The following is a 25,320-nucleotide window of genomic DNA, read 5'->3' on the forward strand; positions in this document are numbered from 1 at the left end:
TATTTCCAAAAAGGGAATCTTTCTGCAAATGGTCTTTTTGAACAGACTTGTGTTACCATTACTTTCTGATTTCACCTTAGCTGAGAATTTTACTACTCATCAGAAGTCAGGTTGTCTCCAACCCAAATATTTGGAAACTCAGCACCCAGGTTCCAGACATTCACGAACAAACCAACAGTACACCCACCGTGAATTTCATAATGAGCCTTTATTTTCTAACTGTGATGTCTTTGAGAACAGTGTCAAGCACGCATTTGAGCTTCTTCCCAAGTCAGAACAAGGTGTGATAATATTAAGGATTGATTATCTGAGAGAAAGTTTGGCAACCTGTAGGGCTCAGGTCCCAACAACCCTAGTGCTCCCTACTGTGACAAATACAAAGGGACATGAGGACTGTTCTATGCCGATGGATACTGAGAGGCCACCTGAAATTACTGCCGACAAGAGGCCACTCAATACGAGAAATGAATCAAGCCCAGAGCAGTTGCTTGATTCTTCCTCTTTCGATGCCACTCCAACCAATCTTTACGCCTCTTTTAAGGCAGAGCTTGACTAAACTCTCAAGGCCTGACTTTCCTTCTTTTACCCAAGTTCTCTCTCCCCCAGAATGGCACGACAAACCCAAATGGATTTAGATTTAGACTTGTGATCTCACATAGCATCATATATCGATTATTCAGATAAATCCAGGGGCAAAACATGGGCCCAGGAGTTTCAAGAATTGTACTTGACCAACTCTGATGCTGCAGATGAGGCATCCAAGCCTCTTAATGGAAGTTCTGCCGCCTTGTCTACTCAAAAAGCAGAAACTTATACTTCTGCCTGCATGCAAAACATGGATCCTCTTGTTGGACCCAGCAATGGCTGTGTGTTTCATGATATTAACGGCTTCCTGAATCAACTCTCTGAGACAGACTGACCTCAGAAGCAACGCTATTCTACTATTCTTCCCTTGACTCTCCTCTCCTGGAACTTAGCTGGCTGGAGTAATAAACTTAACAATGCAGACTTCTTAAACTACTTCATGAGATTTGACATTATTTTGCTGCAAGAAACCTGGTCACCTCATTTGATTCATCTTCCAGGATACGTTACACACCTCACGCCTGCCTACAAAGTGAATCGGAAAGGGTGTTTTTTAGCAGGCTTGGGGATTTAGATTAAGTCAGAACTTGGAGTAGCCACAAAGATTTTACCATCATGTGCCCATCTGGCTCAGGCAATAGCATTAACCTGGGACTCTTCCAACTTAACAATAATCAATGTTTACCTTCCCAAAATGTTTACCATGTTCCCAAAATGGGGAGAGAAATACACACTGGTCCAAGATTCTTGAATACTTCTTGGACCTGAGGCACACTTACGATCTAATCATTGGAGGTGGTTTGAATGCCAGAATTAGAGGAGCAGAGGGGAGCTGCCAGTACCCTATTGCTCCAAATGTGAATTCCTTACCGGAGCACTTTTTCCTACCTTGTTGCACTAAGGATAAAACAATGAACCAAGCTGGTGCACATCTCTTTCAGTTGTGCACTTCATTTGACTTGATCTACTCAAATGGTCTCCCCAAATGTCAACATGCTGATGAATTTACCTCTCTATTGCCACATGGCAACAGTGTCCCAGACTACATACTACTATCTCAGACAATCTTTGGATTGAACATCAAGTCTGGCGTGATCATATGCCTTTGACACTACTTATTGTCCTTGAGTTAGATAAAGAACAGGATCACACCTGATTTCCTATGTCAGTTCCCAGACTATTGGAACGACACTTCAGAGACTGTCCTTATGCTTCCCCCCAATGAGATCCTGAATGCTATCAAAAGGAGGCTTTTCATGTTTCTGAGTTGTTGGCCAACATTCTGTTCCATATGGGGCCACAGGGCAGATATCTGTGGTATACACTTTTGCCTTCAGATGTTCAGGTATTCTTTTGTCACACAGGACTCCTGTGATTTGCCGCCACTTCATCCATGCTGCATTAACTCTAGATCAAGCATCTGGTAGGGTATCCCCATCTGCTGAGACCGGGGATCTGAGAAATTTAAATTGAGCAGTCTTCTTCAAGTCTTGGCTATTAATTTGAGGGCCACATTCAAGTTATTCCATTTTTTGTAAATTTAGCCATAATCCATAATCAGCTAATCTATTGCTCCACTCATGTGATTGTTGTTGAAGAGCTGTGCATGATTGGTTAGCAAGAGCCACATCATCTGCATAAAGCAGTGTCCAAGGATGTGGCATTTGTAAATCAGCTATTACTGTATCCATGCAAAGAATAAATAGCAGATGTGAAAGTGTTGAGCGCTGATGATAGCCAATAGTTATAGTGAATGGTGATGAAATCACTGCTGGCCATTAAATTTGACTGGTGGCTTTACAGTACAGTAATTGTACCCATCGAACATACTCTTCAGGAATACCATGTGACTGAAGTGCTTGCCATATAAGTGTATGTGGCACTCGATCAAATGCTTTTTCGAGGTCTAAAAATATCATGTGCAATGGTTTATTTTTCTCCCTGTGTCTTTCCATTAATAGCCATGCAGCATGCATGGCATCAGTGGTTCAGTTTCCTTTGAAAAAACCGCATTGGTTGGATGTGATTATTACATGGTTCCTGAGCCTCTGATCCAGTACCCTTTAAAAGATTTTCATGGCATGGCAAAGAAGCCTGATTGGTCGATAGTTGGAGCATTCCCAGACATCGCCTTTCTTTTTCCAAATGGGTATAGTTGTGCTCATGGTCCAAGCTTCTGGAAGTTTGTTTTCTGCAGTAATGCGGTTGAAAAGTGATGCTAGGAATGTGGCACCATTTTCTTCAAGCATCTTCCAGATCTTGACTGGGATGTCATCAAGGCCAGTTGCCTTTCCACGCTTCATTTTCTTGATGGATTCCTTCACTTCCATGGTTGCTATTTGTGGAACTGGGCCAAAGATAGGAGGACAGCTCATTATGGGTGGATGTGGGAATTCGTCATTGCTGGTATTAGAGAAATAGTCACACCAGTGTTGCAGGATCTTTACAGCATCTTGCCATCAGCATCCCTGACTTGGATGACATGGCCAATATCTTCGGTCTGTCTTTGGTGTTATATATATACAAATACACGCACACACATACTGCCACGGGGAACCGGAGTTAGATGGAAAGGCAGTGTAGGACAGTTTTAAACAAATATGTAAAATAATAGATGGACTAGTGATCTGATCCAGCTGGACACTTTTTATGTTCTTATGAGGCAGCAAACCTAGCTGAGTGCCAATGTGATGTGGTTAGTGTGCCAGATTATGATTGGAAACACCCAGGTTCAAATCTCCATTCTTCCATGATATTCAGTGGCTGTCCTGTTCCACAATTGGCAATCCAAGTATGAAGGCAGGGGGTTCACAGGCAGATGTCCAAGACAGAACCAAACTGGAGCTATCTGTCATTTCAGGAGCAAGAATTAAAATAAGAAGCAAATAAACAGTGATATTTCATTGCATTCTTAGAACTATCTCATATAGAGCAGAAACTGATTGCACATAAAGAGTGTTCATTATTCTTTGAATTTTTGTAAGGAGTTCAGTTTTTGGCATGAACTGAGGACTTAAAGGGGCTTTAGTGATCAAATGCATTTGGCAGTCATAACTAGTGGTGCATCAGGTTACAAATCAATAAATAAATGTACAATACACATTTGATCACCCTGTTTCTGAGGTGGAATGTATCATGCTTATTACTCAAGTTACAGGTGCAATTGTTTACAGGAAAGGAGTAATGGTTCTATCACAAATGAGTTTTCAGGTGCCCTCTAGATAGAAGTTGACATACTTGTTTACATGCAGATCTTGTAGCCCGAGGGACGGACTCTTGTTGCTTTTAAATATGAAATACCTTAGGGACTAGGAATAAAAAAATGACTCAAGTGACCTAATCCTAATATTCCCACCTCAAATCAGCAAGAAGGAAGAATCAATATTTAATTGTCCACACTGGGAGTTGACTGGGGAAGGATTGTGGTCACTTTAAGTTTTTTTTAAAAAATCCCTCCAGTATAAACCACCTTGTTAACACACTCAAATGGAATTAACAAAAGAATATGCCATGCTTCTTACAGGTAAGACTGGTTGCTTCAGGCTTGAATTGTGTGATGATCTTGTGCCTCAAAAAAGAGACCAAACTCTAAACTCCCGGATTAAGCTTCCCTTTCCAGGAACTGGCCAGCCCACAAGGTCAGAGTACTATGATTCCAATAAAGCTGCGTGTATTTATTTTTCAAAGAGGAAGGGTTTCAAGCTCTCTTTTCCTGCATCTATCTACAGCCATATATTCTGGAACAAGAACCTGCTTAAAATGCCCAAATCATCTTATTATGGTTGGAAGTATATCAATTGAGGGATTTTGTATTGACTCATTAGTGGCAGAGTCTTCTCTCATTGTACATTTCTTGTTCTGGAGATTACAGTACCAGAGATGGAGGCAACTTCAGCAAGCTTTGAATATAATTGACAATGTGAACATATTATACGCAGGGACATCAGAATGTTGTACACCAAAGGCTTTGAAGAATAGGATGGAAACTGCATTAGTGTAGTAGTGTAGTGGTTAAGAGTGGTGGACTCCAATCTGAAGAACTGGGTTTAATTCCTCACTTGTTCACATGAGCGGTGGAATCTTATCTGGTGAACTGCTCCTACACATGATGCCTACTGGTATCCTTGGGCTTGTCAGTTCTTCAGAACTCTCTCAGCCCAACCTACCTCAAAAGGTGTCTGTTGTGGGGAGAGGAAGGGAAAGGAGTTTGCAAACCACCTTCAGTCTCCTCACTGGAAAGAAAGGTGGCATATAAATGCAATTCAAAACTCTTCTCTTTTCTTCCTGCATCCTGCTTCATTAGATGTGCTGAAAATAACAAATACAATTTATTGAATTTTGAAGATTCCTCCAAGTGCTACTTTTGAGCAGCTTTCATTGGTGAAAATAATACATTGTGCTCATATTCTCCAGATAAGTTCACAGGGTTGAAGAGAACATAGATTTTCAGCTTACACTGTTGATATTGAACATCTCTCCCCATCCAAATAAGTCCAAATGGATAGCTGTGTTAGTCTGGAATAGCAAAAATAACAAGAGTCTTGTGGCAACTTATGCTGTATACATTTTTTAAAAACTGTACCATAAATATTTGTGCACTACAGTCTGAAAAAGTATGATCCAGTCAACAAAAATGCTTATTCTAAAAAGAGTAAGTGGTTAAGACTCTTAGTGATTTTTTCCCTCAGAGTAACATACCTCTCTTAAGGTACAAAAACTTAACCCTACTCAAAACCACTGAGTTAGTGAGCAACAAAGAAGTTGGACTGAAAGTGATAATCTTTCCAGAGCAGAAATACCACTTAACAAATTCCATAGTCATCATCATATATTATTTCTTCTATCTTTAGTTTATACCTAAGTAACAATAAATAGCATTATAGAAACAATTTAAAACCAAAATAACATCAGTTGTCGTAACTTAAGCTGAAAAGTATTGATGAATACTTGCCACCATAAAAGCAATGGAAATAATTGGACACCGTGTGTAAAGGACATAGTGTGTCCGTGATACACCTCTGAAGATGCTAGCCACAGATGCAGGCGAAACGTTAGGAACGAGATCCACCAGACCACGGCCACACAGCCCGGAAAACCCACCACAACCAATGGAAATAACCTTTTCAGCAGTTTAATAGATTCAGTGTTTTTGTTGACCAGGTAGGTCAACTAATAGAGATGATCTGAAGATTTGTATTTTCAGTAAATGATACTATGAAGGAGGAAAGTCATTTTATTTCAATATAATTATTTTTTAAAAAATCCTTGAGAGAAATTAAAAACAAGTAGGACCCTGCTAGTAGCCCTCATTCCTGGCATGAAAAAGTCTGAGGACTTGCTCAATTTTTCCAATGGAAAAAATGGCAAATTAGGAAGAACAGTTTTAAAAAGCCTGGTACGAGCTTCTTTTTCCTTTTAGAATTGGTGAAATGAAACACAAGATTTTACTCAAAATGTGTCGAATAATCATTTGTAAATAAGGCAATCGACATCATTAGATAATGATAATTCCTATGTGTATTTCAGGCATATACAACACATTCAAGAATACATGTGCTATGGTAACATTGGGGATAGCAGTTTGCAGCTCCCTCTCAAGAAGAGTGTGTATTTACAATTTTATGTTAAGTTATAAAATATGTTTTTATGTTGTTAAATGGATAAGAGAAGTTTAGCTTTGATAGAAAAGAAAATATTACATATATTTCATCCCCCCCTCCAAATCTGCCTTTTCCATGGCTTCAGAATTTCCATGGCTTCAGAATTTCCAGAAATTTTACATCTGTGCCCCGCCCCCAAGCATACACACATCACCAGTGATGCCTCTTCATAGGAGGTCAGGAGATGCTTCTGGAGGAGAAGGAAGAGAAAGAGCCACTTCCAACTGTGGAACTTTGGCAGAATATAACTGATTCGTCTGCTCTTTGGCTACAGACTTTTAGTACGGCTTATTCTGAATGGATGAGGTTTTGCAAACCTTGCTTCAGTACAGAATTCGGATCTGATGACCTTCTTCTTTCCAACCTAGTAACATTACCAGTATGTGCTTGAAAAGTGTGTGTAAAAGGCAATCTGTTGGTGTAAAAATATAAAATAGCAGAGTAAACAGTCACAGTTGCTGCTGGTTAGCTTAAATAAACTTTACTGAGAAAATAGAATGGAAGGAATACCTAGTGAATGATTTGCAAAATACTTTGATAGCATATAGCAATTTTTGAATGATGGAAATAAGTACTAATACTATACATATGCACTGAAGAGGACGCACATGCACTGAAGAAGATTGGCGAAAACGCACTTCAGAGCGCAGGCGTTTTGCTGCTGCTTCTTTGAACCTTGCTGCTCTTTTGAACTTGTACAATTTGGCAGCAGGGTGCTGTTTCTTGAACCGGTGCCTTTTCCATGTTTTCCATTGGACTGTGAATGAAATAGTTATAGTATTACGGTCAGGAGAACTTTATGGACTCATGGAATCATTCCTGATTATGTTATTTTATGAATGTTGCATATATGCACTTTAGTCATTGTTGGTATTAACACTTCCTTGTGCAATCCTGTTGTGTGGCAAGTTTTTTTGGGGTTAGGCCAACCTTTTTCCTTGTTTCTTGTTTTAGTCTTGCCCTCATTCTTCCTTTCCAATGACTGTGAGGATCCAGGATGTCCCTTGCATGATGGAAGTGGATTCTGGTTCAGCATTTTCCATCGTTTCATGGGACACATATAAAACATTTTGTCCTCAGGAAGATTTGAACATTGGACCTTGTGATTTACCACTTACTGACTATCAGGGAAATAGAGTATCAGTGGTTGGCACATGTAATGTCAGAGTGAAATATCATATGTTTGAAGGATGTTTGCAACTATTAATAGTGGAAGGAAGGCGTACGAGGTTGTTGGGGCTGGACTGGTTTGGGAGGCTGGGAATTGCGATTACAGGAATTCATGGGGTGAGTAAGGTAACATTTGAAGAGTTTAAAGATGTGTTCACCGAGGGACAGGGGCAGTACAAGGATCCACCGGTATCATTACATCTTGACCCCTCAGTACCCCCAGTACGTTTGAAATCACGGCGTGTCCCATTTGCTTTGCGCCCAAAAATTGATGCTAGACCGGTTATTAGAACAAGGAATATTGGAGCCAGTCACATATGCAAAATGGGAGACCCCAATTGTAACCCCCCTGAGTGTCAACGGGGATGTGCGTATTTGTGCTGATTATAAGTGTACAATTAATAAGGCACTGCAGAAGCACCCTTATCCAGTGCCAGTGGTGAGTCAGTTGCTGGCAACATTGGCAGATGGAAGGGTTTTTGCGAAACTAGATTTAGCAAGCATACCAACAGCTGGGAGTAGATGATGCTACTGCAGAAGCCCAGACAATAGTGACCCACAGGGGGGCATTTAAAATAAAGCATTTGCAATTTGGGGTTAGCTCCCAGTATATTCCAGAGTTTGATGGAGGAAATATTAAGAAACCTGCCAGGAGTCATACCCTATTTTGATGATGTTTTGATAGTGAGTACATCTGAGGAGGAATTGATGGCACGGGTACAAAAAGTACTACAGTGTTTCTCAGATGTGGGAATGCAAATCAAGCGTGAAAAGTGTGTATTTGGAGTGTCAGATAGAGTTCTTGGGGTACATGATAGACGCAGAGGGAATTCATCCAACATCAGCGAAGGTAAGGGCAATTCAGGATGCCCCTGTGCCACAGTCAAAGCAGGAATTGCAGGCATTTTTGGGACTGCTGAATTTCTATCATTCATTTTTGGAGCGTAAAGCCACTGCAGCAGAGCCGCTGCATCACTTATTAGATAAGCAGACAGTGTGGCAGTGGACAAGTCAGCATGAGGAAGCATTTCGGAATGTTAAAAGATTGTTGTCATCAGAAAGTGTACTGGTTCACTTTGATGAAAGGAAGCCACTAATCTTAATGTGCGATGCCTCCACGTATGGAGTGGGAGCAGTGTTGAGCCACCAGTTGGGGGATCTGCGGGAGGCTCCAATTGCATATTATTCTAGAACTTTGTCTACAACTGAGTGAAATTACACACAAATAAGGAAGCATTGGCAATAGTGGCTGGGGTCAAGAAATTCCATGATTATGTGCGGCCTTTTGTTATCGTGACAGATCACAAACCATTGTTGGGATTATTTTCATCAGAGCGCCAGACCTCACAGATATTGTTCCCCAGAATGCTTCGATGGGCGATGTTTCTGAATGCATATGATTATGTCTTGCAGCATCAGCCAGGGAGGAAACTAAGGCCCCTTCAGCACACACAAAATAATGTGTTTTCAAACCACTTTCACAACAGTTTGCAAGTGGATTTTGCTATTCCGCACAGCTTCAAAGAGCACTGAAAGCAGTTTGAAAGTGCATTATTCTGCATGTGCGGAATGAGCCTTAGTCATGTAGTTGCATTGAGTTGCTTACCAGCACAAAAGGAGGTGGAAGACCACTCCCCACTGCTAGAGGTTTTAATGTTGGAATCATTACCTGAGCCTCCAGTGCAAAGCAGCAGAAATAGCTGAAAAATCAGCTAAGAATCCTGTGATTGCTCGAGCATTGAACTGGGCATGAAGGGAAAGCTAGAGGAAAAATTCAGACCATTTGAAATAAGACAGCATGAGATATCTGTCCATAAGGGTTGCTTACTGTGGGGAAATAGGGTGATGATTCCATCAGCCTTGAGAACTAGGGTGTTGGAGGTCTTACATGTGGGGCACCCCGGGATAATGAGGATGAAGGCATTGGCCCGTAGCTATGTTTGATGGCTTAAGATTTACAGTGAAATAGAAGAATGGGTGGCCAGATGCAGGGAATGTCAGATAACATGGCCTGCACCACCACAGGTCCCCATACATCAGTCGGAATCAAGCAAAAACCTTGGTCATGGTTACACATTGATTTTGTAGGCCCCTTTCAGGGTCAGGTTTTCCTTATTGTAGTGGATTCATATTCCAAATGGTTAGAAGTAGTGCCAGTAATGTGAATGACATCACATACAGTGATCAGGGCCCTGTGTAAGCTATTTACAACCCATGGTCTCCCGGATACTGTGGTATCAGACAATGGGGCATCATTTGTGTCTGAGGAATTTAGGGCGTTTTTGGCAGATGGCGTTATTCACCAGGTTACTTCAGCCCCTTTCCACCCAGCTACCAATGGACAGGCAGAGGATGGTGCATACAACAAAGGATGCCTTGAAGCGGATAGTAGAGGGGGATTGGCATCGTTGGTTGGCAAACTTTTTGTTGACGCAGCACATAACACCGTATACAGCCACAGGGAGAAGTCCTGCAGAACTGCTGATGAATCGGAGGCTTACAACATTGTTGGACCAGATGCATCCCGATCTAGTTGATGAGTGACCAAGTGCTGAAAGCGCCTCGAACATTTGAGAGGGATGACACTATATATGTTAGGAACTATGGGGCAGGCCCTTGTTGGGTTCCGGCAGTAGTGAGGCAGCTGACAGGACCACTGTCATATAAGGTAGAAATAGAAGATGGGCGGGTGATCCGCAGACATGTGGACCAAGTGAGGAAAAGGGTGTCAGGCCCAACAGTAGCAGAAGCAGTAGATCAGGGAGATGAGCAGAAAAGGAGTGATGCCCAAAGGGTAGGGCAAGATGGAGACCAGGGGTCCCAGGTAATCAAGGAACCAAGGGTGGCACCCATGCCAAATGCAACTCAGGGTGAGGAAGCATCGCAAAGCCCAATAGGGTTACAGGGTCAGGAACCAACTCAGAACCAGGATCCAGAACGGGAGTTAAGACTGTCTCAATGGAAGAGAATTATGCCAGATTACTACCGGAGTTAGGGGGAAGGGGTGTAATGTATTGGCTGTAAGTACCTGCAGCTGTTGGGCCAGTAATTGGCAGTTAGCAATTTGTATGTATTCAGTGCCGCTGCAGGTTTATGTTATGCTTGTTGTGAGAAGCTGATAGAGAATAAACAGCTTATATTTTATCCTTCTGACTTGGACTTCTTGAGATATAATAGGTAACATGGTAGAAAAACAATAAAGCATCCTCTCTTAGCTGAGGTACATACTATGTCTAGGTTTTGAGATTATGAGACTCCAACTGACTGAGAACAAAGGAAGTTTACAACTTCCTCCCAAAGTGCCTACATGCTTTGAAACACATCATCTATGGATCACTTCAGTAATGCAGATACCTAGTTACTCGATGCCCTATTGGCTGTACTAATATACCTAAAATCTTTCATAACTGAAGAGCTGACACTTGCTATACCAGCACAAGTACTGTTCACCAGTTGCGCACAGAGTTTGATCGCTCAGAATGAGAACATGATGATCTACTATTTTTTCTCACGCACACACATATACACAAACACACAAGTTGGGGTACACAAAACTCAAGGGGGGGGTCCCATTTCCTCTTCCATTGCCATTTGGCTTGACTCACTTTGGAACCTGGCTGCACTAGCAGTGCTCTCTGGGAGCTGCTGGAAGCCCAGAGTGGCTCCCAAGTTCCACCACTGCTGTGGAGTGGATCTTGAGCCACCACAAGAGGGCCCAGAGCAGTTCCCAGTGTCTGCCACCCACTGCATATGGATCCATCAGTGGTTCCTGTGCTCTATTTCAACTACACCATCAGGATTTTGCTGCTGCAGCAGCAGCCTCTACTGGTCCCTCTCCAACTTCTTAACACTAAGTAGTCTGTACATGCACAGACAATGCTTTATTTAATTTGGGGGAAAATTAGAAGCTCCCATTTTTTAACTTTTTAGATTTTTCTGTGTCTGCTGTGATCCATTTGGAAAATGTCCATCTACTGCCACCCCTTCTCTCTTTCTGCCCCTACACCATCACTCTTTCTTTCATTCTCTTTCTGATCCCCACCACTGTTGGCATTCCATTCAAAAATTCTGTTTTACAATTCATATTTTGTAAGACTCTCATTAGAAACAACCAAGTTATGTTGTCAAAAGCTTTCTCTGCATCCCAAAACACAAATATTTTCCCATTTTCTCTTTGAATATTCTTTTGCATTCAAAAATGTCTAATATCTTTCATATATCTCCCTGGGATGAACTACTTGATTTCCTGTCTTGATTGCAGGCATCCTTCTTTTTTCCCTTTCTTTTCTTAGACAATATGCTATTGTCCAAGTTGCACATTTGAATTTTTTAATTCTGCATTTCTTCTGCTTCTAACAAATTTAGTTGATTCTTCAGTTGTTTTAAATTCCTTCAGTCTTTCCTTATTACCAGTAGTTTTATGATCTTGTTCTAACTTCATTTTGTCTTTTATTTTCTGAATTGACTTACTTACTTACTTTCTTTCTTTCTTTCTTTCTTTCTTTCTTTCTTTCTTTCTTTCTTTCTTTCTTTCTTTCTTTCTTTCTTTCTAGTAGCTATTGCTATTAAAGTTCCTCTAATGAGGGCCTTGGTAGCCTCCCATTTTGATATCACAGTAGTTTCAGTTGTGTTATTAATGCTAGAATAATCTATCATTTCTGTATTGAATTTCTGTATTACTTCATCTTGTAATAATGTGCATTATTTAATCTTGATGTTCTTTCTCTCTTATTTCCATGTTTCCAGATTAATTCTATCAGATTATCTGGCAAAGTCTTTGGTAAGATTTCTGCTTTCCCATCTTTTTAATTAACATTTTTGACATCCAGAACATGTCTAATCCTAAATATGATTGATTTCTATCACAAAAATATTTGAATTTTTTTCATCTAGATGATATCCTTACCAGGAATTTTCCAATTCCCAGTAATATTTATCGTATATACTCGTGTATAAGCCGACCCGTGTATAAGCCGAGGCATTTAATTTTACTGCCCAAATCTGGGAAAACTTATTGACTCGAGTATAAGCTGAGGGTGGGAAGCCGGGAGGCAGAGGGAGCTCCTTATTTGGGCAGTGACATCAGGGGGAGTCACTGCCCAAATAAGGAGCTCCCTCTACCAACTCAACTAGCCTGAACTGTCAAACCAGGGCAGGCAGAGGGAGCTCCTTATTTGGGCAGTGACTCCCCCTGACGTCACTGCCCAAATAAGGAGCTCCCTCTGCCTCCCAGGGTGCCTCCCTGCCAGCCAGGGTGCCTCGGGGTTCCCCCTTCACCCTCCAAGGAGGGCAGCAACAAGCAGCTTCCAGGTCGCAGGGAGGTTGTCCTGGCCCCACCCCCAGCCTCCTTGTGATGGATAGAAAATGGTGACTCGCCTATAAGGCGAGGGGACTTTTCTCAGCCTTTAAACAGGGCTGAAAAACTCAGCTTATACGAGAGTATATACGGTAGTAATTTTGATTATAAAAACCACAGTGTAAATGGTCTTGCTTCTGTCAGCATCACAGTGTTAACCAACTGCATGCAGTGACCTCAAGAATCATCATGTCAAAGCAGCCTGCTGTAAACATTTGTAAAACACAAGGGAGCGTAGTATGAGCAATGGGCAAAATGAAACAGAATGTACTGAGAAGAATTTTCAAGCACATCCTTCAAAGTGACAAGCGTATTCTACTTACCATGGAAATAAATAGCAAAACTCCAATTCTTCTTCCCTGTGACCGCACTTGGAGTACTGTGTCCAGTTCTGGTCGCCGCATCTCAAAAAGGATATTGAGGAGATAGAAAAAGTGCAGAGAAGGGCAACAAGGATGATTGAGGGACTGGAGCACCTTCCCTATGAGGAGAGGCTGCAGCGTTTGGGACTCTTTAGTTTGGAGAGGCTGACTGGGGGATATGATTGGAAGTCTATAAAATTATGCATGGGGTAGAAAATGTTGACAGAGAGGTACCTCTCTTTCTCTCACAATACTAGAACCAGGGGGCATTCATTGAAAATGCTGGGGGGAAGAATTAGGACTAATAAAAGGAAACACTTCTTCACACAACGTGTGATTGGTGTTTGGAATATGCTGCCACAGGAGGAGGTGATGGCCACTAACCTGGATAGCTTTAAAAGGGGCTTGAACAGATTTATGGAGGAGAAGTCGATTTATGGCTACCTATCTTGATCCTCTTTGATCTGAGATTGCAAATGCCTTAACAGACCAGGTGATCGGGAGCAACAGCCGCAGAAGGCCATTGCGTTCACATCCTACATGTGAGCTCCCAAAGGCACCTGGTGGGCCACTGCGAGTAGCAGAGAGCTGGACTAGATGGACTTTGGTCTGATCCAGCTGGCTTGTTCTTATGTTCTTATGTTCTTATCAACAGATGAGGCCTATAGAGAGAATGGAAGTCAACCACACTCTTGTTACCAATTTTGTTTTGGTGGGTTTCACAACAGATCCAATCCTGCGCCTGGTCTTTTTTGTGCTATTCTTGGTCTCATACACTCTCACCCTGACTGGGAACCTGGGTCTCATGGCTCTGATCTACCTTGATTCCCGCTTGCACACACCCATGTACTTTTTTGTGGGCAGCCTTTCCTTTCTGGATGTCTGGTACTCCTCAGTGTACACTCCCCGGATCCTGTCTGACTGTGTGTCTGGGAACAATGTCATGTCTCTTGCTGGCTGTGCAGCCCAGTTCTTCTTCTCTGCTGGCCTGGCCTACAGCGAGTGCTTCCTATTGGCTGCCATGGCATATGACCGTTATGTGGCCATCTGCAACCCACTACTCTATGCCACTGCCATGCCCAAGAAGGTCTGCATCCAACTGGTTGTTGCTTCTTATGTAGCTGGCTTTGTCGATGCCATCATACACACAGGCAACACCTTCCGCCTTCGCTTCTGTGGGGACAACACCATCGACCATTTCCTTTGTGATGCACCACCACTTGTGAAGATGGCCTGTGGTGATACTCGAGTTTATGAACTTATCCTGACTTCTGTCACTGGTTGCAATGTGTTGGCAACTAGTGCTCTCATCCTGGGTTCCTACATTGGGATTGTGGCAGCCATCATACGCATCCGCTCTGCTGCTGGGAGGCGCAAGGCCTTTTCTACTTGCTCTGCTCATCTAATCTCTGTCTCCTTGTTCTATGGTTCCATCCTCTTGATGTATTCCCGACCCAGCTCCCAGCATACTCCAACCTGGGACAAAGTAAATGCTTTGTTCTATACCGTAGTCAACCCTCTTGTCAACCCCATGATTTACAGCTTGCGCAATAAAGATGTGAAGGCGGCCTTCAAGAAAGTGCTGGGGAGGTTCTTCTCTCAAAAGTAAATGGCAGTGACGTTGTGTCTGTTCATATAATATAAATATGAGAGTGAAATAGTATCCTGTTGTGTCATTTCTTACTACAGCACAAGAGGCTGATGGTGCCACCAGTATTCCTTTAAATGGGTGATTTCAAAACTTTATTAAGGTTTAGCCACCATCCTATGTACTTTGTGCATTCCTCTTCTAGTCCTGTTCTTATTTCTTCCTAGCAAAATCTGTCGAATTCAACCTATAAGAAGAAAAAAACAGTAAACTGCAAAAAAAGTAAATTAATCTTAATCCACTTCAGTTCTGTCCTATGGGTAAGGCATGAAAGAAATATTGAACCTCACTGAAACATCTGAGATGTCAAACCTACTCATTTGCTGAACAAGCATATAGAATTGGTAAAGGCAGCTTTCCTCATGATGCACAAAAACAGCACCATGCACTACAGGAATGAGGAAAGCTGCAAAAGAATTCCCTTCAACCCAGTTATAAAAGATACAGGAAGCTTCTTAGGGTCCAGACTGTACAACAATAAACACAGGCATAATCCTAGTGTGGCTCTTTTGTAAAGAGGAAACAACTATGCGCAAGCACACTCAAGGTCTGAAATGGCTTTGAGCAGGGTGGCCAGTCTCCAGGGAATAGCTGGAAATCTCCTGGAATTACAACAGTTCTCCAGGCAACAGAGATCAGTGTACCTGGAGAAAATGGAGCTTTGCAAGGTAAACTCTATGGCTTTATACCCACTGTAGTCCTTCCCCTACACAGCCTCCCTGAGTCAACCCTAGCTCTCATTGGAAATAATGGGAGATTAGGTAACCCTTTTTGGGACCCATTAAATAGGCATCCCTGAACCAAACTTCACCAAACCTGGTTGCTTTTATCAGGACAGTCTTCTGAAGCTACCCTGCAATTTTGGTGTCACTACTCTAAAAGATGCTCCCATGGACACCCCCAGAAATTCTCCATAGGCTACAATGGAGATCAGTCAATTCCAGTGGGAGAATGTATTAGGCTTCAGCAAGAATCTGTGTGGGGGGAAAGGTCATTTTCCCCTACCATGGAAATAGACAGGACTTGCTATTCTGCTCCAATTGAATTGTGCTGGGGATTTGGAGGGGGGGCTCTGGTGGGGGTGTTGTTCCAGATAGGGGCACTAAATTATCTACACAACTATCCACACAACTACTCCTCCCAGAAACTACCCAAGTTTGTTGAAGATTGGTTGGGTGGGGTCAAATTCTGTGGGCACCCAAGTAAAGGAAAAGTTGGTGCCTAAAGAATTTGAATTTCTACCGAAACTTCAACAAACTTGGATGATTCCTGGGAGCAAAGTCTCCAGCAGCTGCACAGCAAATTTGATGCCCCTATCTGGAACAACACCCCCACAATAACCCCTCCCAATGTCCAGCACAGTGCAATCAGAGCAGAAAGTAACTCACCCCATCCTCCCACTTTTTCAAATGGAAGAGAAAAACAGAGAAGCATGCCCTACCTTTCCAATGCTTCTAGTGGCGTAGTGTCCACAGGGTGACGAGGGGCATAATGCCTCAGGCCCCCTCCCCAGTGTGGTGACATGGTTGGGGCAGGGGTGTTCTGGGGCGGGGCAGGGGTGAGTGGCACCACAGCAGGAGCGCGTGGCGCACACGCCCTGGGTGCAGTTTCCCTTCGCTCTGCCCCTAAATGCCTCTACACTCACATCCCTACAGCTAACATCACAACAATAGAGCCACTCTAGAAAAAACCAATTAATCACACAACTAAGCACACAGCCACCAAGACGTCATGAACCCTAACAGAAACAAGGCAATACACAAGACTACAACACCAAGACAGGGAATATGCTTGCTAGGCCTGACTCCCACTCAGCAGTCATGTGGAGCTACAAGGGGTGCACCATGCGAGGCTGCCTGGGGGCATGAAAAATCGTCCCCAGGTCCCTCCCCATTTTCCCCCCCCCACGGCGCCCCCCACGACGCACCCCTATCCTAAGGTGACCAGATGGTCACCTTGTGAACCCAGGATGGGGGTAGAAGCTAACAGCCTGTGGCACACTCCCACATGCGCAGCCCGCTTGGGGCATGGCCTTCTAGGCGCTGCCGTTTCCGCCACAGGCGAGCTGGCAGTGCTAAACATGTCTTTATCTGAGGCAGCGCCGCAGGCTGCCACACTGCCTTGCTAGCCCCAGAAGGCGATGCGGCAGCCTCCCAAACTCGAGAGAAAATGGAAAGAACCTGCAGGATGTGGGACAGAATTATGCGGCGGGACTGTCCGCCAAAGGCGGGATGGTCAGCCTACCTATCCCTCTCCCACACTTACCTTTGTTCTTTCCTTTTCTAGAACTTTCAGGCTGCAAAGGCCTGTTTGCAGTAGCGGCCTGAGGAACTACAGTTCCCAGGAGACCTTGGGGCTCACAAGGTCTCCTGGGAGATATAGTTCCCATCAGGCGATTTTACTGAGAACAAACCTTTGCAGCCTAAAAAGATTCTGGAAAAGGAACTAAAACAAAATGGAAAGAAAACGAGGAAGCAGGGAAGGAGGCACCGCGGGGGGGGGGGGCTGGACGCCACAGGGAGAACTGCGCAGGGCGCGGTTTGGCCCAGCTATGCCTCTGCCCACTAGACAAAACACCAAACTACAACACTAGAACTCAGATACAATCCAATGGTGCAATCACATCAGCCCTCTTGGTCAACCAAACCACACCAAGTACACAAAGTGGGGGCAGAGGGAGCAATGCTACTTCCACACAAGGTGACAAGACAATCTGGCATACATACAAATACTTAACCTATAGGAGGAAAAATGGTTACAGTACCTGCTTCTGTGATACCCTGCAGATTCATTGCTTCATCCCAATCTAGCTCTGTGTCTTTGAGATGGGCCTCAGAAGGTAAGATGGAGGGGGTTTCCCCCATGCACCCTGTTCCTCTTCTCTCATCAGGCTCACACCATTACAGCTTCATACAAATTGTGCCTTTGGTGCTCTGGTCATTTTTCATCACTGCCCTCCCCCTTTCCCCATCAGTCCTGAAAGAGTGTCAGGATCCAGGCATCTAAAAATGAAGTTTAAAAAGAGAAAACTCAATTATAACCATTGCTAATATCAGGTTTCCAGCTAATACATGAACTTCTATTTCTATATGAAGAAAGGGAGATATAAAGTTTGTTTGTTTGTTTGTTTATTGGATTTCATAGACCGCCTCATCCCCGAAGGGTTCTAGGCGGTTTACAGCAACAACGTCCACAATCAATAATTAAAAATCAATTAAAACCCTTAAAATTCAGTAGCAGCCTAACAATCTCTAAAACAGAGACAGCTTAAAAGTCCCATGGTAGCATCGCCCGTTCCTAAGGTCGAGAGGGGGCGGCAGTGCCAAAAGATGAAAAGTGCATTGCTTTTTTGTGTGATTAAAGTTGTATCTCTGCTTTGTCACCTTACAAGAGCCAATGTTTCTCCTTTTCATCAACAATTGATGCTAGAACTATATCACTAATTATATCACCCTATTAACTTCTCTTACATTTCCCCAATTGGTACAATTTCCCAATTTTTCTTGCTGTCTCCCTGGGGCAAAAATCCATGATGTAACTGAGAGGCTGACAAGACTTGTTAAACCTATGGACCATTATCCTTTCCTTTTGATCCACGTGGGAACAAATGACACAGCAAGATTTTGAGGCTCTGGGAAGGAAGCTGAAGGATCTGGGTGTACAAGTTATCTTTTCATCTCTGCTCCCAGTCAGGGGCGTAACGAGGCAAACTGTAGCCCTGGGCGAAACCTGAGTTGGATGCCCCCCCCCATGGGCGGCCACTCCACCATGACCAATTTTTTTTGCACCAGGACATTGGTGCGTGCAGGGGGTGAATTTTTAGACATATCAGCACTAAAATTTCAGCGTATCATCAGGAGACTGTCCTTATGCTACCCCCCACTTTTGGTGAGGTTTGGCTCAAGGAGTCCAAAGTTATGGACTCCCAAAGGGGGTACCCCATCCCCCATTGTTTCCAATGGGAGCTAATCCCCAAATTGCGTGCCCTATGCAGCCCTTTGTCTGGAGTTAGGTCAAAACTCCTTGGAATCAGCCGCTTGGCTGAAGGGCTTTTAGATTCTGGCTGCGAATTCATTTTCTCTCAGACTGTAATTCCCTGGTCCACCGTCTGCTCTCTGACACCCATTCCAACCCCTGGTTTTCCATAATTGAAGAAAAAATGGCCTCTATTGGACTGTCAGTGGATTCACTTTGCCCTTTGTCCTATTCAGGAGCTTATAGAAAATTAAAAGGTAGAGAGTTCTCTAATCACCGCAGCCAAGAAAACATGCTACCCCATCCCACATTCTTTGCTAAGGAGATGGGGGCTACCCTTTTGAGGGTCCATAACTTTGCACCCCCTGAACCAAACTACACCAAATCTTGGTGCCATAATGACAGTCTCCAGATGATACCCTGAACTTTTGGTGCTGATATGTCCAAGAATGCTCTCCCTGCAAGAACATCCCGAAATTTGCCCAAGAATCTTTGTTCTGCGTTGAGTTTTCTGCATTGCTGTCAATGGGGGTTGCAGGCTGGGGGGCACATTTCTGAAGGCACAGTCTCAAAACTTTCAGGGTCTCATCAGGAGACTGCCCTAATGATTCCCCCCAGTTTTTGTGCAGCTTGGTTCAGGGGGGCCAAAGTTATGGTCCCTCAAAACTGTAGCCCCCATCTCCTATTAGCTCCCAATTGAAACAATGGGGATAGGGGCACCCCCTTTGGTTCAGGGAGTCCAAAGTAGAGACATCGAAGGGCATGGTGCATTTCCTTTGGACTCCCTGAACCAAACCTCACCAAACTTGGGGGGTAGCATAAGGACAGTCTCCTGATGATACGCTGAAATTTTGGTGCCGCTAGCCTAAAAACTGTGCCCCTGCAGACCAAAAATAGAAAACCACTAAAAATACCCAAAAACAAACCCAGCATTTTGATGCCCCCCACAAGGTGATGCCCTAGGCAGCTGCCCACCTTGCCCAATGGGCATTATGCCAGTGCTCCCAGTTGAAGGACATGGCCCAGGGAGAGAAAGAAGAATAGTGAAAGTGAATAATTGGCTTCACAAGTGGTGCCGGCAGAATGATTTGGGTTCCTGGACCATGGTCTGTGGTTGCATGAAGAGGGACTACTGGCAAGGGATGGGTTGCACCTCACACCTGTAAATAGAAACATCTTTGCAAGGAGGCTCACAAACCTGATCAGAAGGGCTTTAAACTGAGGGGGAGGGAGACATTATTCAAGTAGACAGGAGTTCATCAAGTGATAGTGATGATAGTCCAAAGGTTATAGAGAGAACTGAGCAAATAGGTCAAGAAGCCATCAGCGGGAGGGAAAAAAACTTAAAGAAGCAGCCAGAGGAAATGCACCATGTCCTTCGATGTCTCTACATCAATGCACAAAGCATGGGAAATAAACAAGATGAACTTGAACTCTTAACACAGAAAACAAATATGATATTATAGGTATCACTGAAACTTGGTGGGATGAGTGTCATGATTGGAACATAAGCATTGAAGAGCATAACCTATTTCAGAGAATCCGATCAAATAGGAAAAGGGGAGGAGGAGTGTTATAGGTAAAAGATTATTACAGCTGTGAGCAGGTCTATGACAAATCCTGCAAGCCAGGTCAAGAGTATTTGGGTAAAAATTAAGGGGGAGAGAAATAGCACTGATCTCATGCCAGTCAGAAGAGATGGATGATGCATTCTTGGAACAGATGACCAAACTTTCAGAAAGGAAAGAAATAGTAATAATGGGAGATTTCAGTTATCCAGATGTTTGCTGGGAGTCAAACTCTTCCATGACTATCAGGCCCAACAGATTTCTCACTTGCCTTGCAGACAATTTCATGGTCCAGAAGGTAGAAGAAGCAACAAGGGGAATGACTATTTTAGATCTGCTCCTAATCAATAATAATGACCTGATAAGTGGAGTGTAAGTGGTAGAATCTTTTGGTGAAGTGGTGGGATTCAGCAGGTTCGCACCACTTCGGCAGAACTGGTTGTTAAAATGGTGCTTGTAAAGAACCAGTTGTTAAATTATTTGAATCCCACCATTACAACTGGTTGTTAATTATTTGAATCCCACCACTGCTTAGGTGGGAGTGATCATGTTCTCCTGGAGTTTGTTATAAAGTGGAAAGGGAGTGCTAAGTCATACACACATTCTAGACTTTAAGCAGAATTTCAGTAAGCTTAGGAATCTACTGGGTATGATCCCGTGGTCAAAAAATACTAAAAGAGAAGGAAGTGCATGATGACTGGGAATTTCTTAAAAGTGAGGCAGGGCACAATTTCAAACAGTTCCAATGAGGAAAAAAATGAGAGGTGTCTAAGGAAACCCAAGATGGATGTCTAAAGAACATTCAACCGAGCTAAGATTTAAAAAAGGACATGTAAAAAGAAATGGAAAGGGAAATCAACACAGCTGAGATTCAAACAAATAACGAGGATATGTATGAAGAAAGTCAAGAAAAGCTAAAGCTCACAATGAGCTGAGACTTGCCAGAGAGGTTAAAAAAAAGCTTTTGGAGCATGTCCATAGCCAAAGGAAGAAAAGTGATAGGATAGAGTCACTGCATGGAGAAGATGGCAAAATGCTAACAGGGGCTGAAGAAAAAGGCAGAACTATCATCTCTCTCTCTCTCTCTCTCTCTCTCTCTCTCTCTCTGTATCTATCTATCTATCTATCTATCATCTATCTATACCGTCCTATCGAGGGGCTCTGGGTGGTGTACAACATAAACTCTACCACAATAAAACCAAAACAAAGGGAGCAAATTAACTACATAAAGTAAACTACAATTTGCACAAGTTCCATCAATTTTAAAATATAATAACTAAATCCCTTTAAAACCAGCAGTTAACACAATTAAAAGGCATCCAATGAGACCCATACTTAAAGCCCTCCCCAAGAGGGGGGGAAATGGTGGATCCCCTTAATATAAAGGGATCTTGATATAAAGGATATAAAGGATCCTGATATAAAGAACTACTCAACACCTTCTTTGCTCCCAGTCTTTTCCCAAAAGGAAACAGTGCTCATCCAGGGGAAAATGAAACAGAAGATACAGTAGGAGAAATTCAGCCCAGAATAAAAGAGGTAGTGCAGGAACACCTGGCTACTTTTAAACTAGGTCAAATCTCCAGGCCCCCCCCCTGATGAGTTACATCCCAGGGTATTAAAGAACTGGCAGAAGTAATCTCAAGAACCACTTTGCTCTAATCTTTGAGAAATCCTGGAGAACAGGAGAATTCCCAGTGGACTCAAAGGAGGGCTAATATTATCCCCATCTTCAAAAAGAGGAAAAGGAGGACCCTAATAATTACTATCCAGTCAGCCCTGACATCAATACTCAGGAAAGATTCTGGCACTTAGAGAGGAATACTGTGATCACAAAAGCCAGCATGGGTTTCTGAAAAAAAGTCATGCCAGACTAATCTTTTTTGATAGAGTGACAAGCTTGGCAGATGAAGGGAATGCTGTGGACATAGCATACCTTGATTTTAAGTAAAGCTTTTGACAAGGTGCCCCATAATATCTCTTCAAGTAAGCTAGTGAAATAATTGGTTGACTGACTGAACTCAAAGGGTGCTTGTCAATGGTTCATCTTCATCCTGGAGAGTAGCGGGGGGTGCCCCAGGGTCCTGTGCTGGGCCCAGGGCTATTCAATATTTTTTATCAATGACTTGGATGATGGAACAGAAGGCATGCTAGGAGAGGTAGCTAATACCTCCAGAGGACATAGTCAGAATTCAAGACGACCTGGACAGATTTGGGAACCTGGACAGATTAGGGAACTGGGCCAAAACAAACAAAATGAATTTCAACATAAATAACTGTAAGATACTACACTTAGGTAGAAAAAATGCACAGATATAGGATGGGGCACACCTGGCTTGACAACACTACATGTGAAAGGGATCTGGGAGTCTTAGTAGACCACAGAGGAGGGGCAACCAAAATGGTAAAAAGCTCTGGAATCCATGTCCTATGAGGAGAGACTTAAGTAGTTCAGTATGTTTAGTTTGGTGAAGAGAGAAGATTAAGAGGTAACATGATAGCCATGTTTAGATATTTGAAGGGATGTCATGTTGGTGAGGGAGCAAGCTTGTTTTCTGCTGCTCAGTGACTAGGAGTAATGGTTTTAAGGTGAAGGAAAATAGATCCCATCTAAACATCAGGAAAAAGTTCCTGACAGCCAGAGCTGTTCCAACAGTGGAATGCATTACCTTGGGTGTGGTGGAGTCTCCTTTGGAGGTTTTAAAGAGAGGCTGGGTGGCGTCTGTCAGGAATGCTTTGATTATGTGTTCCTGCATTTGGACTTGCCTGGCTTGGGGTCTCTTCCAACTCTATGATTCTATGATTCTATGCACGATGAGATGTGTTGCCATGGAGAAACACATCTCACCATATGACATGCCTCTGAAGATGCCAGCCACACACAACCACACACACACACACAAAACCCATAACAGCCAGTTGATTTTGCCTGTGAAAGCCTTTTACAATACATTATACTTACAATGTTTAAAATAAAAAAACTAGGATAGTTATACCTTCAAATTCCATAAATATCCCTAATAGTACAATTTTACATGCTAAGTTATAAATAATGTTTTCATGTTGTTAAATGAGTAATAGAAATTTACCATTGATGGGAAAGTAATAATATGTATATTTCACATACCCTCCCTTTTTCTGTGGCTTCAAAATTTCCCAAAATTTTACATCTTAATATTAATATGCAACTTCCCACCGTGACTGCTTTGCAGCTCACCTAGAGGAGTCCAGGTAGGCTCTGAGGCTTTCCCCCCACAGCAGCTCACTTGGAATACTCCAGGCAGGCACACTGAGGCCTCCTCCTCCCCCCCACCTCTAGGTGATCAGTGCAGACTGCTCTGGACAGGCATGCTGGGGTTTTCTCCCTCTTCCCCCCTCCCAATTTATTTCTCTTTCCCGCTCTCTGTCAATGTCTCACCCCAACTGTTTCAGGCATGTGCCGTGGGGCCCTGCTGAAGAGCCTGAAAGCCGCTGGTGAGCCCAGTGTGGCTCCCAGGCTGTACACCACCACAGCAGCCTGAGGTAAGTGATTCCTCTGCATAGAGAACACCTTTTTATTTTGGGAGTAATTTAAAACCCCTATTTGTTTTAGTTCTCTGAATTTTTGCAAAACTTGGGGGCATATATACACACTTCTTCATAAGGCATAATGGTTCATTGAATTATCTACATACAGGTAGTTAGAGCAACATATCTATGCCCCCTCGTGGCCAACTGCAGTGGAGCATGCTTTTAAAGGTTCTTCCAGCATTATACTATGGTCTTTTGCTGTTGTGTCTCAGGAGAAATCCCTTCTTTTAGGAGCTTATTGTTTCTGTTTTATGATCTAAAGGTGAGTGTACCAAACTGACAATCTAGAGTTAGCCAGAATTGGGGAAGAAGGATTGCCTATATGCTAACTAAGCTAAATTCCTCCTTTTCAACATAGCCCAAGCCTTATTATTCACTTCAAGTTACTACCAAAAGAATGAGAGGGTGAATGTCATACACATGAGATGCTGGCATCACTGTGTGGATGAGCAAAACTGAGAGACATACTTTCCCATTTTGCAGCTTTCAGGATGCTGGGGATGAGATTGTAACTCAAACATCTTTGATTCATAGCTGTGAGGCGTTTCTTACAGATTGATCAGGTAAATGGTGGCATCTGTGAAGAAACAGCTTTTTCCACTGGAGCTTTGAACGGAACATATAACCTTTTTTTTCTGGGCAGGAGGAAGAGTTGAAGTCAGTTCAATTACTTTCCAGTCTCACCATAGCCACTTTTAAAGAAATGCTAAAACACACAGTGGGATGGGTCAACCTCTGCCCCTCCCTTATTCAAGCAGGGATCTGGTGGTTCTAATAATGTACTAGGAAAAACTTCAGAAGAAAACTTCTTGGGGCTTCAGGAAAAGCTTCTTTGACCCAGGCTGACCAGTTAGTCTGTAGAGAAAGGGAATGAATAAAACTCCAAAGAGCAAGAAAGGTCTGTTCTAGCAAGAAGAAAGGTTTCTTCTAGCTGGGACTCCCAGGGAAGACAGAGCCACTCATCTGGGATCTGGAGAAGGCAGTCACTTTGACCATGTCCCTGGGAGCTGTCAAAACTACCTGGTAATGGAAACTCTGTAGAGATTTGTAATATCCTAAGCTCAAGAGCCTGTCTTAAATTCTAACAGCTGGTAGGACATGTATAGAAAGCAGGACAGAGGAATTGCATTTCTCTTGGATCCCTTGTTCAATCTGGTGCTGTGCTAAAAGTATGAGTGTAAACTTTTATTTTTAAAAATCCTTTTTATTTTCATAAATCCTTTTATTTTAATAAAACTTTTATTTTTTTAATAAATCCTTTTAAACTTTGTATGCTGGTAGTAGTTCTCTTTTACCACATAGACTTCCACTGTCTTGGATGCACTATTTTAAAAGGGGTGCCAGAGGAGGGAAGGCTAATAGTTGAGTTAGTCACGTATTCCTCCAGTGCGCACCAGGCAGTGAATTGTCCCTGTGGTGCCCAGGA

General features: G+C 43.0%; 1 protein-coding gene across 1 annotated transcript; it reads left to right on the forward strand.

The window, feature by feature from the left end:
• Window positions 1-13,806: 13,806 nt before the first annotated feature.
• Window positions 13,807-15,262, forward strand: LOC125427510 (olfactory receptor 9G4-like). Its single transcript, XM_048487032.1, has 2 exons — window positions 13,807-14,714; window positions 15,241-15,262. Exons 1-2 carry the CDS (start codon window positions 13,807-13,809, stop codon window positions 15,260-15,262), a joined length of 930 nt encoding a protein of 309 aa, XP_048342989.1.
• The last annotated feature ends 10,058 nt before the right edge of the window (window positions 15,263-25,320 follow it).

This window comes from Sphaerodactylus townsendi, linkage group LG02 (genome assembly GCF_021028975.2).
Source record: "Sphaerodactylus townsendi isolate TG3544 linkage group LG02, MPM_Stown_v2.3, whole genome shotgun sequence".
Taxonomy (NCBI): Eukaryota; Metazoa; Chordata; class Lepidosauria; order Squamata; family Sphaerodactylidae; genus Sphaerodactylus; species Sphaerodactylus townsendi.

Bases quoted from the DNA above. Each gene is read 5' to 3' on its own strand.
- LOC125427510 (XM_048487032.1), top strand. From the start codon at position 13,807: ATGGAAGTCAACCACACTCTTGTTACCAATTTTGTTTTGGTGGGTTTC. The intron at 14,715-15,240 runs GCTGGGGAGGTT...GAAGCTTCTTAG, and splicing joins AAGGCGGCCTTCAAGAAAGT to GGTCCAGACTGTACAACAAT.